Source organism: Eumetopias jubatus, unplaced genomic scaffold (genome assembly GCF_037043125.1).
Source record: "Eumetopias jubatus isolate StellerSeaLion01/CBP00866 unplaced genomic scaffold, mEumJub1_p1.0 scaffold_15, whole genome shotgun sequence".
Classification (NCBI taxonomy): domain Eukaryota; kingdom Metazoa; phylum Chordata; class Mammalia; order Carnivora; family Otariidae; genus Eumetopias; species Eumetopias jubatus.
Genome location: NW_028274821.1, coordinates 61,255,714 through 61,269,258, shown reverse-complemented (window position 1 = coordinate 61,269,258; position 13,545 = coordinate 61,255,714). Strand labels below are relative to the sequence as shown.

The 13,545-nt window shown below is 53.5% G+C and overlaps 1 protein-coding gene and 1 non-coding gene across 2 annotated transcripts; both read left to right on the top strand.

The window, feature by feature from the left end:
- Positions 1 to 1,489: 1,489 nt before the first annotated feature.
- Positions 1,490 to 13,303, top strand: IGFBPL1 (insulin like growth factor binding protein like 1). Its single transcript, XM_028108831.2, has 4 exons — positions 1,490 to 1,940; positions 10,503 to 10,612; positions 11,283 to 11,399; positions 13,154 to 13,303. Exons 1-4 carry the CDS (start codon positions 1,490 to 1,492, stop codon positions 13,301 to 13,303), a joined length of 828 nt encoding a protein of 275 aa, XP_027964632.1.
- TRNAR-CCU (transfer RNA arginine (anticodon CCU)) lies at positions 12,011 to 12,083 on the top strand. The gene has a single exon. It is a non-coding gene; the product is annotated as a tRNA-Arg (tRNA).
- Positions 13,304 to 13,545: the final 242 nt, after the last annotated feature.

The following is a 13,545-nucleotide window of genomic DNA, read 5'->3' as shown; positions in this document are numbered from 1 at the left end:
AGCGGGGAAGGTAGAACATCATGGGAACTCACTACCTATCAGACAACAGAGGTGCCTCATCCCCCTTCCCTGCCAGGAGAACTCCTCTTTTTTGTTTTTTCCCCTATAATCTTTAGGAGCCAACAGATGTTGCCCACAGTGTTAACTGGCACTCTGGAAACCAGAGTTCCCTGGGCTACTTCTGTTAAAGGAAATGGAAACCAATCCAAGAAGCTTCTCCATCTCTAAGGAATCAGAAAAGGAAGAAAACTCCACAGGGCAAGTGAGAGTTAAGGGGTGAGCAGAAAAAGCCATCCATACAGCTGGGTCAGCAAGTCCCTCCCTCCAGCCCATGCCTTCACTTGGCCACACATCCAACTCCAGCAATCAGGAACCCCTGGAGGTTCCTGTGTGGGTCCCCTGCCAGGGCTGGGCCAGGGATAGGATGCACAGAGCCTGACGGCTGGCAGGGGCCACATGCATAAATAACTGACTACATGCTACCATGTCTTTCAAACACCCACTCCCCACTAACCGCAGATGTGCATCAGGACATTCATCACAGCGCTACTTGTACTAACAAAAGGACTCAAAACAACTGGCTAAATGATTGCAGTTTTTGTGCAATTAAACGCTGTGCAAAGTTTAAAAGTCTGAGGCCAATCCAAAATAGATCGCCAGATCTCATCACAACCAAAGTCACTTTTGACTGAGAAATAAACCATGGCTTCAGTAGCATTCAGGGGAGAAAAACAATGCTCCATTGTTTGTACAAGCCCGATTTCAGAAATGATAAGAGGTAGGGAAACTATGGAAAATACCATAGATGGGAAAACCAAGGGTCGAGTAATGTGCAGGGCACACTACCGTGTGTGTGTGTGTGTGTGTGTGTGTGTGTGTGTGTGTGTGTGTTAAAGAGAGGAGCTATACAATCATACGTGCTTTAATGGACATACAAAATTTCTGCAAAGACACAAGACTGATAATGAGCGGCCTCTTGAGGCTGGGTTGGGACACTGGGTCACAGGGTGGAAGGGAAACTCTTTTCATCATTACATCCATTTGTAACCTCTGAAATTTTAAACCATATATTCTCTTTTTAAAATAAAACTTTGAAAACTACTAAACGCAAAATAAAATTACAAAGCGCATCCCTCTGGGAGGATCAAGGCACATAATATTTGGAGCTAGCCTTGGATCTGAAGACCGTACAGCCCGTCACGGCGCTACCACAGCGACCTTGGGCAAGTTCCCGCCCCGAGTGGGTCTGTTTCCCCAAGAGCCCACTGGGTCTAGGAGAGCAGGTCTCGGGACATCCCTCCAGCTCGGAACCGGGGCGGCCGGGAGCCCACCCCGCCGCACGGGTCGCGGACCCCGGCAGCCGGCTGCGGCGCCCCGCGGCGGAGGCCCGGCCAATCAGCGGCCGCGAGGCGGGCGGGGTGGGGTGGCGGCGCGGCGCGCGCGAAGCACAGCGCGAAGCAGAGGCGCCACTGCCGTCCCGAAGCAGACCATGCCACGCTCACCCTCGCTCTGCCCGCTGCTGCTGCTCCTGCTGCTGCCGCCGCTGACTCCAGGCCTCGGGCTCCGCGCCACCGGCGGCCGGCACCCCGAGTGCGGTCCGTGCCGGCCCGAGCGCTGCCCGGCGCCCTCGCGCTGCCCTGCGCCCGGGATCGCGGCGCGCGACGAGTGCGGCTGCTGCGTGCGCTGCCTGGGCGCCGAGGGCGCGAGCTGCGGGGGGCGGGCGGGCGCGCGCTGCGGCCCCGGCCTGGTGTGCGCCAGCCGCGCCGCGGGGGTAGCGCCCGAGGGCACCGGGCTCTGTGTGTGCGCGCAGCGCGGCGCCGTCTGCGGCTCCGACGGCCGCTCCTACCCCAGCATCTGCGCGCTGCGCCTGCGCGCCCGGCACGCGCCCCGCCCGCACCCCGGCCACCTGCACAAGGCGCGCGATGGCCCCTGCGAATTTGGTGAGTCCGGCTTCTGCCCCGCGGTGCTGGGGCAGGAGGAGAAAGAGGGACCCCAGCCCTCTGGAATGTGGGGCAGAGGATCCCTGCATGCACCGTGATCCACAGCCTCAGTTTTCCCTTCAGAAGCAGTTTTTCTTACCTGGCCAGGTACTCAAGGAGACTGGGACAGGAATCCATATCCTTCACCCTTCCTTACCAAGCTCGTGGAGATACAAGCCCTTGAGCTGGTCAGTGTTTTGGTGAGCCTACTGTCTCTTTTGGTACTTAACTACCAAAAGGCCTTAAGTTACGTGCAGGCCTGCCATGTAGGCCTCCACCAGACTGGGAGCTGGGGGGGGGGCTGGGTTGTCCTACTGAGTTTAAGTCCCCTGGGACCAGCAGTGGGCCAGGCCAGGTGGGGTTTTTGAATGGAGAGGGAGGGAAGGTGAAGATGCTGGAGGAGGAGGAGCTCCAGACAGGGACTCAGGAATCACTGGGCGAGAACCCCAGGGTTGGGAACCTGCTGGGATTCCCACCCAGGAGAGGGATCTCCCACCCAGGACAGGTTAAGACATTTGAGGACCTAAGTTCTGAAAAGATGATGGTGCCATCAGGGCCAGACCTGGGTTTTGCGGGTCTAAGGCTCATATGATTCCACGGGTAAAGGAATGGAAATGTATTGATTGCTGGGTACATAGAAACTTAAGGTTCATTAACATCCCAGGAAGGTCATGTTTGGATGCCTTGTTTGCCCACCTCTATGTGTAATTTTTTAAACTCAAACAAAAACAGACCAAAAACATTGGTAAGGGATGCCCAGCGGAGCACCCTGATGGCCCATTAGGTTTTGGAGAGCTGCCCCCATCCACACTGCCTGGAGGGAGCAGTGGAGAGTTGAGGGTGAGTGAACTTATGGCCGGCAAGTTCCAAGGAGCCTGGCTTGGGGTTCTGGCCTAGGCCTGGAGACCCAAGTCTAGACCTAAATGCCTACATCGGTGTAATGAATTTAGCTCCAACAGGGAAGCCTTGGGGTGGGGGACAACCTTTTCCAGGCCTTGGGTAATTTCTCATATTATTTCCCCCCAAGCATTCCACGTATGTGCAGCAGACCCAGCGGGTTGTTGGGGATGGGGCAGGAAGTCTCCTGTCCCGGGCAACACAAAACCAATATGCTGCCCATTGAGGGGGCTGAAGCAGTTCCATTGCACGGGAAGGTCACCATTGGCTATTCCTGGCTGGGGCTTCCAATGGAAGAAAGAGCTGGTGGGTGCTTCTTAAGCTGCTACTGGTCCCCTGAGTGACCTTGGGCAGGTCCCTGCCCTTCTCTGGGCCCCGTCAGCCCTGTGGAGCCACAGTTGAGGTCCCTTCCATTTTGAACCTTTGTTTCTGCCCTGTGGCATTTCAACAGTCCTGCCTCCTTCCTTCTAGTTCCTATCACTCCTTTTTACAATCTGCTTTCTTTAGCCGTTAATTCACAGGCAGTTCTCTTTGTCTCCAGACAAGTCACACTTTCACTCCACATGGTGGAGACGCCAAGAAATGCTGACCAAGTCCCCAGAATCTAACCGGTGCAGATAGTCTCAGACGATTTTTCCCTGGAGTGATATTCTGTTCCTAAGACTGAGCCACCTTGAAGACACATGGAGCAAATCTGCCATTGTGCAGAGGAGACTGAGACCCAGGGGGGCAGGAGACACAGGCAGGGTGATCAGTAAAGCCTGACCAGCACCCAGGACCCCGACGCCTTCGGTAGTGCTCTTTCAGAATAGGACTTGAGAGTGTTAAGTCAGGCAGGTGGTGGTTGCCATGGTTACCAGAGTGCGGCCAGATGGCAGACGGCAACCCCATATCCCTAATTCACTGAAAATTACCAAATGACAAGTAAACGTGACAGCTCCTCCACTCTGATCTATGGGCTCTGAGGCCCACTCCAGGCACAGGCCCCTTGAGTAAAGATGTTCAAGGGGCCAAAAGGAAGGAAAGTCAGAAACTGCTTTTAATGATCCCGTTAGTGACAGGCAGCAGGCCTCCCTACGATTTAGCTCTCCTTCCCCACCCACAATTGTGTCATCTGCAGTAGCCCGAGGCACTGTGGTCCCCTGTCTTTGTGTCCTGAAATGTTTGGGTGGCCCCTGCGCTGGTGTCCTGGTGAAGCACAGAGGTGTGGACAGGGGCATCTTTCCTAGCCCAGGTGGCACCTCATTCTGTGCTGCCCCAAAGCCATCCTTTATTCAGAGGACGAAGCAGGGGTACTTTTTAACAATGCCCCCAGGGACCCTGGTGGGAAGGAAACGGCTGAGTCCTAGCAGCAGCTGTTCTGTTTCAATATTGTTAATAAAATCACCCCTCGCCGGCTCTCACCTACCCTTCAGTAAGCAAGCACCTGACTTAGACTGAATGAGACCTCAGTAACTATTTATCAGCTTCCACACAGGGTGCGAAGTGTTCTCTGAAACCATTTTCAGGCTTAAATTCTGGCCTTTTCCTATGCTCTGAAATTCCCCCCAAATGCCTAATAATGAGTGCAATCCTTTGATTAACACATTGAATGAAGACTCGACCTGTTTCCACGTATGAATCATTTTTATACTGTTGGAAATAGCCCTTGCATCCCATCTTCTTACTCAATTTTCACAACTACCCCGGCCAGATCTCACTCCGATTTAACAGAAGGGAAAACTGAGGCATACAGAAGGGAACTCCCTGGAGCTGCGTGCCTAGCTCCTAGCTGAGATGGGGCCCCAGCCTGGGTTTGCCTGGCCCTTTTTAGATGGAGCCATGCACCTCTAGCCCGATGGCCACCTGATTAGGAAGAGGCTGCAAATTAGCCACCCTTGAATCTTGAGGGGTTTCTCCGTCCGGATTCACCTTCCTGATTTCCCCCCAAGGCTTGTTGCTGGCCCTCCTGCTTGGCACTGGGGGACGGCTCCTGAGAGGAACGGGGATGGCTTCATAGAAGGGAAAATATCTGAGCGGAACCTTGAAGGACTTGTAGAAAATTCTTGGGGAGAAAGGGGGAGGGGGAGGTAAGAGCAGGTAGGGGAGACCCTGTGGTGGGTGTGACCCTGGGCTGCTGGGCAGCTCCACAGGCGGATGGTTGGGGAAAGGGGCGAGGCCCAGAGCGGCTTGGGGCAGGGCCAGGGCCAGCCTCGAGCGCCAGGCTGAGGGATGCAGCTTCGCTCCGTACTAAGTTATTGGTTTCCTTTCTTTGCTATAAGGTGGCATGGCGTTCTTGTTGCTGCTGTCATTATTTTAAAAGGCTGTGTTGTTCCGTGCGTGCCCCCTGACCGGTGGCTGACATGGGGAGGGGGCTGGGATCCTGCAGGCAGCAGGTTGAGAGCATGTTTTGAATGCTAGATTAGGTAGGAACAGGGTCCCGGGCCAATACCCACCAGGACCCCGGCTCCCCCCAAAGCTTCAGTGAGCTCTTGAGATCCTGAATCTTAGAAAATTCACCTCCCTCCGTTGACATCCCAGCTCCACCGCAGTCTGTGCGAGGCGTGTGTTACCAGGTAACCAGGAGAGGCTGCGAGTGCCACTTTGTGAGAGGGACAAAGAAGGGGGGGGGGCCTCTGCTCAAAAGCCTTTCATGCCGAGGGAGGGGCTGTGAGGCACAGGCTGCAGGGAGCCGTATTAAGCTGTTTCTCCTTCCACATCGGAACATGACTATTAGCATAAATTATCAGGGCTGCTCAATGCGTTGGTGATTAAACTCTTTGGTTGTGCACTTCTTTGTACAAGCAGATGGGATCCTGGGGGATGACTTTTGATATTCTTTCTTTCCTGGGCACCATTAACTTGAAAGAAACCTCAGAGGCATTTGGGAAGATCTTTCATTCTGGGCGTCAAGGACATATCTAGTTGACAGTGGGGGGGGGGAACAGGTCAGCACACACTATAATAATGCTGTCGGCCCCTCTCACTCGTACAGACCCGCACGGTCAGTAATTCAGTCACATTCATCCTCTCCCTTCACCCCAGAGGATGTGGGGGCGGGGGGGCGCAGAGACCCGGAGGAAATGGTTAATGGCTTGCCCAAGCTCCCGTGGTTGGCACCGGGACCCCAGCGCTACCTCCGTGGGTGCACATGTGGGTGACTGTTCTGTTACCTGCTGGGTGGATCGGTGCCCTCCCAGCTTTTCTAGAGCTGTTGCTGGCATGGACAGAAGGAAACAAAGTATTTAGCAAGGAAGAGCTAGAGAGACCACAGACTGGGCCCACCAGGCACCATCCTCCCTCTTGAGATCCACGTTGCTCATGTCACACGTAGGTAGAAAAGAAAGTGTGGCAGTTCTGGCACTAGGGAGGCAACAGGCTGTGCCCCGGGCTCACCAGAATGAGGGCTGCAGGTGTCGCCTTTGGAGCCTCCGGGCAGGGCCCACCCAGAGGCCGGCTCCCCGGAGGCCAGTAGGGGCTCTGGAGCAGGCCCAGCACTTCGAGGAGATTCCCCATGGGGTAGCACAGCCTGCCAGGTCCTCGGGTCTCTGTGGAAGCCTCTTTCAGTTTGCAAGGGGTCTTGTAGCTCTTCCTCCCAATAGCCTATGGAGAGGGGAGGAGAGAGGAGGGGCCAGGAAAGAGAACTGATGCCCGTGCCCATTTTAAAGAAGAAGAAACTAAGACCGCGTCACAGCATTGGTGTGGCAGAGACAGGATTTGAACCTGGATCCCGTCCTGCCTGTGGCAGTCATGACGTTGAGTACCCCAGCACCACATTCAAATGAGCCCTTGGGGACAGTAGGGTTGGGAATGTCCTGTGAGTATAAACAATGTATCACCCATTTAATAGTGTCTTCAGGAGAACCGCTCCTTGGGGGGTGATGTCTGGAGGGTTTTTTCCTGTGTAGACGAGTAAACAGAGCAGGCCTGAGACTGTCCTTAGAAGGGCCTGCTGGCCAGATTGACCCTTGGCTGGCATCTGGGAACTTGGATTTGGGGACAGTTCCCGCCGTCCCCTCAATGATAAGAGTGACTCTTGGCCTGAGCCGTTTGGGCCAACACCACGGTTTATGCTGCACGCCTGCTTTCCTTCCGGGACCCAGGAATTTTGGTACGTGCTGAGCAGAGGGGGCCCAGGTGACCTGGCCCCAACAAAAATCCCGGGCTCGAAGTCTCCAGTGAGCCTCCCTCAGATGGCGTCTCACATGTGTTGTCACCAGGCACTGCTGGGACATTCAGGGTGTCCCGTGTGATCGCTGGGAGAGGCACGTGGAAGCCCCCGCCTGGTTTTCCCTGTCTTTACCCCATGAGCCACTTTTCCCTTTGCTGTTTGCTTTGTCTCCTGTCACTGTAATAAATCACAGCTGTGAGTCAGACTGCTGAGGCCTGTGAGTCCTCCTAGCAAATCACTGAACCTGGGGATTGTCTTGGGGCTCCCCAACACAGTCCCTAAAGAACTCTTTCTTGTTCTGGAATGGAGTCCATACAGATAACAAATATTTCACTTTAAAACTCAGTGAAGTGTTGATGGAATCAGGGTCCCTGGGTTTGAGTCCCTGCTCCTCCACGCACTTCACCTTTCCGAGTCTTGGTTTTCTCGTCTGTAAAATGGGGATAAAAGCACCTGCTCAGCAGGGTAGGTATAGGGACGAAAGGAGCAGTGTACATGGAAGTGTCATCTAAGTAAAAGACAAGACTCTTTGGGACAAACAAAGCTCAGAGCCAGAGCTTGGGCTCAAAGCCTTGCCCAACCATCTAAACCCGAGTAACCCTACCTAGCTGCACCGCTGGTGAAATTGCTGGAAAGATGGAATGGGTTGATCCCTGTGAGCAGACTAGAGCGCCTAGCACACAGCGAGCTCTCAGAATCAGGTGGTGGCATTTATTACCATTATTACCGTGATGATGATGATGGCTGATTATGAAGAGCTATTATGGATAAAAATATTTTAAATTTAAAAGCAGATGTGTTAACATTAAAACCAGATTACTATGACAAAGAGAAGCATGAAGAAATTTTTTGAGTTGAACTGGACTCTTCTAGGTGGCTACATGACTGTAGGCATTTGTCAAAACTCAAGAGCTGCACTCCACAAGGAGTAAATGTGCTGTATGTCAATTTTAAAATAAATAAAAATTTGAATGTTACTTTATCATCGAAAGCTGGGGGCTCTTTTGTCAAAGAAAGTAATATTTTCTGCCACAAGATCAGTAGCAAAGACAGCATTTCCAAGACAGTCTTTAAAAGAGGGAGAGGGAAATTCTAGGAGAGAGAATGTTGAAATGTGATTTACTGGTTTATTCATTTAGGCCTGAAAGGGATTGATGAAATCTCATTTAAAATTTATGACTTTACATGAATGAAAGTAAAACATGTTGATTGAGTGTTCCTCTGGAATCCACTGAGGGCTTTGGAATAAGATACAGTTCTGATTGTTCCCCCAGCGAGCCATTTGAGGACTGTTGGGCTCCGGGGGAGGGGGTGTTGGCAGGAGGGTGTGGATAAATTAGACTTTTTGTCATGTTGCAGATGGGGCCCCTGCTGGAGAGCAGGGGTGTTGTGGTTCTTTGTGGCAGTTTGCAGGTGTCTGGGATGCTTTGGGCAATGTTAGGAGCCTTAGGACTTTGGTTCAATAGAGGACTTTGGCTACACTCAGTGTTGTGGGTAGAGCCATGTGCTTGGGGGGCAATCAAATGGGCACAACTGAAGGAGTGGGCTGATCAGGCTAAGGGCGAAGAGAGCAGCCTGGGGGTAGGGAGCATAGTGTCTGTATTCAGTGGAGGCCAATGGGGCACCCAGGGAGCTGTAGGGTTCCAGTGGCGTAGCCCTGGGATCCAACATGTGGGGGTTACAGGGAGGTAAGTTTTAGCTCCAGATGAAGGAAGACAAGCTTCCTTACCAGCAGAGCTCTCCTAGGATGGAAAGGCCTGGCTCTGTAGGTAGTGAGCTCTCTGTCGGTGGAGGCATGCAAGTGGATGCTAGCTGAACACATCAGATGATCAGGCACAGGATCTTGGGGAGTAGGGCCCCTCCGGTTTGAGACTCTGTGGTTCTAAGACAATTTTCCAGAGATCTTTTTTGGCACCAGCTTGACAAGTTCTGTCTGGAGGGGCCAGACCAGTCTTATTTCTGTGCCCTTTCACTCCTGTCTCTATCCCTCCTCCTGCAGCCTTCTCCCTCCCTCCCTTTGCTCTCTTTTTTTATGGCAGCTGGACCCGGGCAGGCAAAGGCCCCTTCCCTCTCCAGGACCATCCATGAGTCACCCAGCAAAGTCCCAAGAGCGTAGACCCTGCAGTTTGATGGCTGGAGAAGGAATGTGTTTGCTCTTTATTTGCCATGTGTTTCTTCATCTAGTCATCTGTTTAGCAGACGTGCTTCTGGGGCCCACTTACATGTCCTGTTAACTTAAACCATTGCACTCACACTCATCACATGGTAAGATCAGCTCAACAGCCCAGGGAGCCGGGGGTATTATCCCCCTCTTACAGATGAGCAAACCCAAGCAGGGAAGACCCTCCCCCCGCCGAGGCCTCCCCACTGCATCTTGTCCAAGACACTGCTGGACTAGATGCAGGGACAGGCCCTGCTGCTGTCTGGTCCAGCGGAGGCCGGCGGGCACACCTGGACTGCCAGCAAGCTGTCCTCCAGCAGCTCACACAGGTGCAGACGCCCTGGTCCTGGACTAGGACACATACCCTAACCCTCTAGGGCCTGCAGGAGGGGGAGCATCCCCTGTGGGGTTGGGGTGTGCCTTCCATGTTGGTGCAGGCAGGTCCACTGAGGGACCGGGTGCAGGGCCTGAACGCTGAGGTGGCCTGACTTGATTCTTGGAGCGCCAGTGTGAGCAGAGCAAGTGGGGGGCACCGGCAGGAGGGCGGTGTGGGGTGTCAGCTAAGCACTTCTCAGATGCCTGCAAGGCCGCCGTCCCAGCCAGCCCACACCCTCCCTCGCCTTTCTGTAATGTGCTGGCAGCCTAGAGCCGCCCTGCCTGGGGACGGCCATCCAGGGAGCGACCCCTCTCTCCTGTGTCCCCAGACCTAGTGCTGGCTTGGGAGGGGTGGCGGGGAGGCCGCGCAGAGCCTGTGGGTCTGCGATATGCAAACGAGCGTCTGGCCTGGCCCACGGCGGGGGGGGGGGGGGGGGGGTGGTGTCTGGGCGGTGCACTGGCAGCTGTTCTGCGGGGCCTGTTCTTTGAACTGCGCCGTGTGCAAGGAGGAAAGCCCATCTGTTCGAAGACTTGGCGTTGGTGAGGTGACACCAGCCCCTCCTGAGCCACTCCGTGTCTCAAGGAGCTGAGCTGCAAGCAGATGGCCCCCGGGGTCCTGGGCGGGAGTGTGACGAGACCCAGGCTCTGCCACAGACGTGGCGGGCGGTTTGGGAAGCCGCCTTGCCCCTCCAGATCCCAGCTTTCCTGTTGGTAGAACAAAGGCGATGGATGAGGAAGCATGGAGGCATCCCCCCAGGTCTGAGGGAAACATGATTCTCGGCCTCCGAGTGTGCTCTTTGTGCGTGAAGAGCTTTCCTCTGCTGCGGCCCCCCTCACGGGGGACCGTCCCCGCGGGCTCTCTGCAGGCCGGGGATTTTAGACGTGGGGTGCTTGGGACCTGGCAGGGTAAAGGTTGTGATCCCTTGTCTTCTTCCACCAGCTCCTCTGGTCGTCACGCCACCCCGGAGTGTTCACAACGTCCCCGGGGCCCAGGTGAACCTGTCCTGTGAGGTGAGGGCTGTGCCCACCCCTGTCATCACGTGGAGGAAGGTATTTACGTCCAAGAATTCCGTGTGCGTGCGTGCGTGAGTGTGTGAGAGAGAGGTGTTTCTTGTGTGTTTATGTGTATGTTATTCTATGTGGAGCAGAGGGTTTTAAAAAGAGATCTTACAAGTCACTCTTCTGCCTTCAGGTTTATGCCTCAAAACTTTTACCCCAAAGCTCTGCCCAGAGCAGGGGAGTCGCCATCCTTCCTTGTGCCATTTGCTCCCTCAGCCACTTAGCTGTCCAGAAAGTTCATCTATTTATCTAGCCTGGATCCACTGGAACGAAGTTAGAGCCTACTTCACAGGATCTGGGTTTTAGAAAGACTATCCAAATCCCATTCCAAAACTAGATCTTCCCGCAGATCAATTTTTGAAAGACTGGCGTGGATCACAGCATATCTTGTCCACCTATGTCCACAGCCCCCAGAAGGGCGGGGAAGCTCTGACCCTCCTCTGAGATGGTGGTGGTGTCTGCATCGCTACTGTCCAGCAGGGGGTGCTGTCTGCACAGACATTGAGGTTTATGAAGCCACTGACGTTTTAATAGGAATAAGAGGTGCCAGGGTTTGGCCTTTGAGTCAGTAGGAAGATGAAGACAGCAAGGATGTGTGTGGTGTGGTTCTTACCCAGAGATGCTTTTTCTAAACCACTCCTGGTTGTTCTGTCCTCTGTAGGTCACACAGTCTCCTGAGGGTACCCAGGTGCTGGAGGACCTGCCTGGTGACCACGTCAATATCGCTGTCCAGGTGCGAGGGGGCCCTTCTGACCACGAGGCCGCAGCCTGGATTTTGGTGGGTATCTCACTTGTTTAGGATTAGTGGCTGTTATTGACTGGCCGTTACAAAGCACCCTTTATATTTCTATAGCACGTTACACATTTCAAAGCTGTTCTTACCCCTTTTTGGTTGGACCCTACACTAACTGTGAGGGAAGTTTAACCCCCGAGAGTATAACTGATCTTCAGTGGTGGTCGGAATTATGGCCCCAGAAAGATGTCCGTGCCCTAATCCCTGGAGTCTTTGGATCTGTTATATGCAAGAGGGGATTAAGGTTGCAGATGGAGCTAAGGGTGCTCATCAGCTGACTTCAATAAGGAAGTTATCTTGGATTACCTGGGTGGGCCCAGTAGAATCACAAGAGCCCTTTAAATGCTGAAGCGGGAGGCAGGAGGGAAGGAGCCAGAGAGATGGCAGCATGGGAAGGACACGAGCCACCATCTCCGGCTTTGAAGATGAAAGAAGAGGACCGCAAGCCCAAGAATGCCGGCAGCCTCTAGAATGGGAAAGGCAAGAAATGGATTTTCCCCTGGGGCCCCTAGGAAGAAGGCAGCTCTGCCGATAGCTTCATTTGAGCCCCCTGTTTCCCACTGGGACTTCTGACCTCGAGAACTAAATATAGGGGCGCCTGGCTGGCTCAGTCGGTAGAGCGTGTGACTCCTGATCTCGGGGTTGTGAGTTCGAGCCTCACGTTGGGCATAGAGATTGCTTAAAAATAAAATATTTAATAATTTTTTTTAAAAAAGGCACCAAATGTAATAAATGTGTGTTGTTTTTAAGCCATGAAGTGTGTGGTAATTAGTTATAGCAGCCATAGGAGACTACTACACTCGGCCCAAGAACACGGGGCTGAGAAAGAGGGAAGACGGCCGGCACATTGGTGTCCCCACTCGGGGTTCTGCTGCACCACTTGCTTCAGCTTAACTAAGTCATGGGAATGCCATGTGTTTGAAAGAGTGAGGGAGGGACAGGGACCCACGTTGGGCTAGTCACTCTGCCCCTTGAGCTTCAGTGTCCACAGTCGGAGGAGGAGGGCCTTGGACTGCACATGGTCCGAGGGCCCTGTGACCCAACAGTCTGTGACTCACTGCCAGTCTCCTGTAATATCAGGGTAACAGCGCTCCCCTGTGCCCCGCAATCGGCGTGAGTTCAACACGAGATCGTGTGCATACCCCCTGCCCAGGCCGCACGGTGGACAGGGGTTGTTGTGCCGAGAGAGGAGGGAGCTGGTGTGGGTGTGCTCTGCGGGGGCATGAGAACAGGCTGCTTGAGGAGGGCCGGTGGGTGTCCGCCTCGCTTCACTCCCGTCTGTGCCAGGGTTGGTGACTTCTCTGCCCAGCTCAGAGACTCGGAATGCAGCCAGGTCCGTGTGGCTTTTTGAAATCAAGCACCTTCCCCTCTTGATTACAAGAAGGCGTAGGGGGAAATGTTCTCTCTGGTGTTGTTTCGTAAGGCTGTCTCCATTGGGAGCACTTGTGGGCCATTCCTTGGTCAGTCGATTTTTGTTTAACTTGCGAGGTATACCTGTCACCTTCAATAAAAGGACCAGGTAGCTCACAGTAAAAGGTAGGAATGCAAAGGAAACATTGAAATGAGAGCCGCCATAGAGAGGGTACAGAGAAGAAAATTTAACTCTTTCTTGGCAACCAAGGCAAGAAGAGGAATAGTGAGCCCTATCTTATTTTGAAAAATAAGTGTTCAGATATATCTTAGGAACTAAATAAGGAAGTGATTTTGCCGTGCCATAAACTTGCCTGTTTTATTTCTAGATCAACCCTCTGAGAAAGGAAGATGAGGGAGTGTACCTGTGCCATTCCGCCAACGCGGTTGGGGAGGCCCAGTCCCACGGCACCGTGACAGTTCTAGATCTGAGTAAATACACAGCCCCCCACCTCCCAGCTCCAGATGACCGCATGTGATGGAGTCAGGTACATATCATATATTTATACACCTGTGTCACAAGAGATTGAGATGGCTTATAAGATGTATAGTAACAAAGAAAAAAAATACATAAATCGAAACCAGAGGAATACCAAACAGGAGTTAGGAACATACTACAGTTAGCAGGTAGAATCTCTAGTATGTTCAACACTCGTACCACTCTGGGCCTCCCACCTGGCGTGCAAACACAGGAGCTGTGAACGTTGCGGGTGTCCATAGG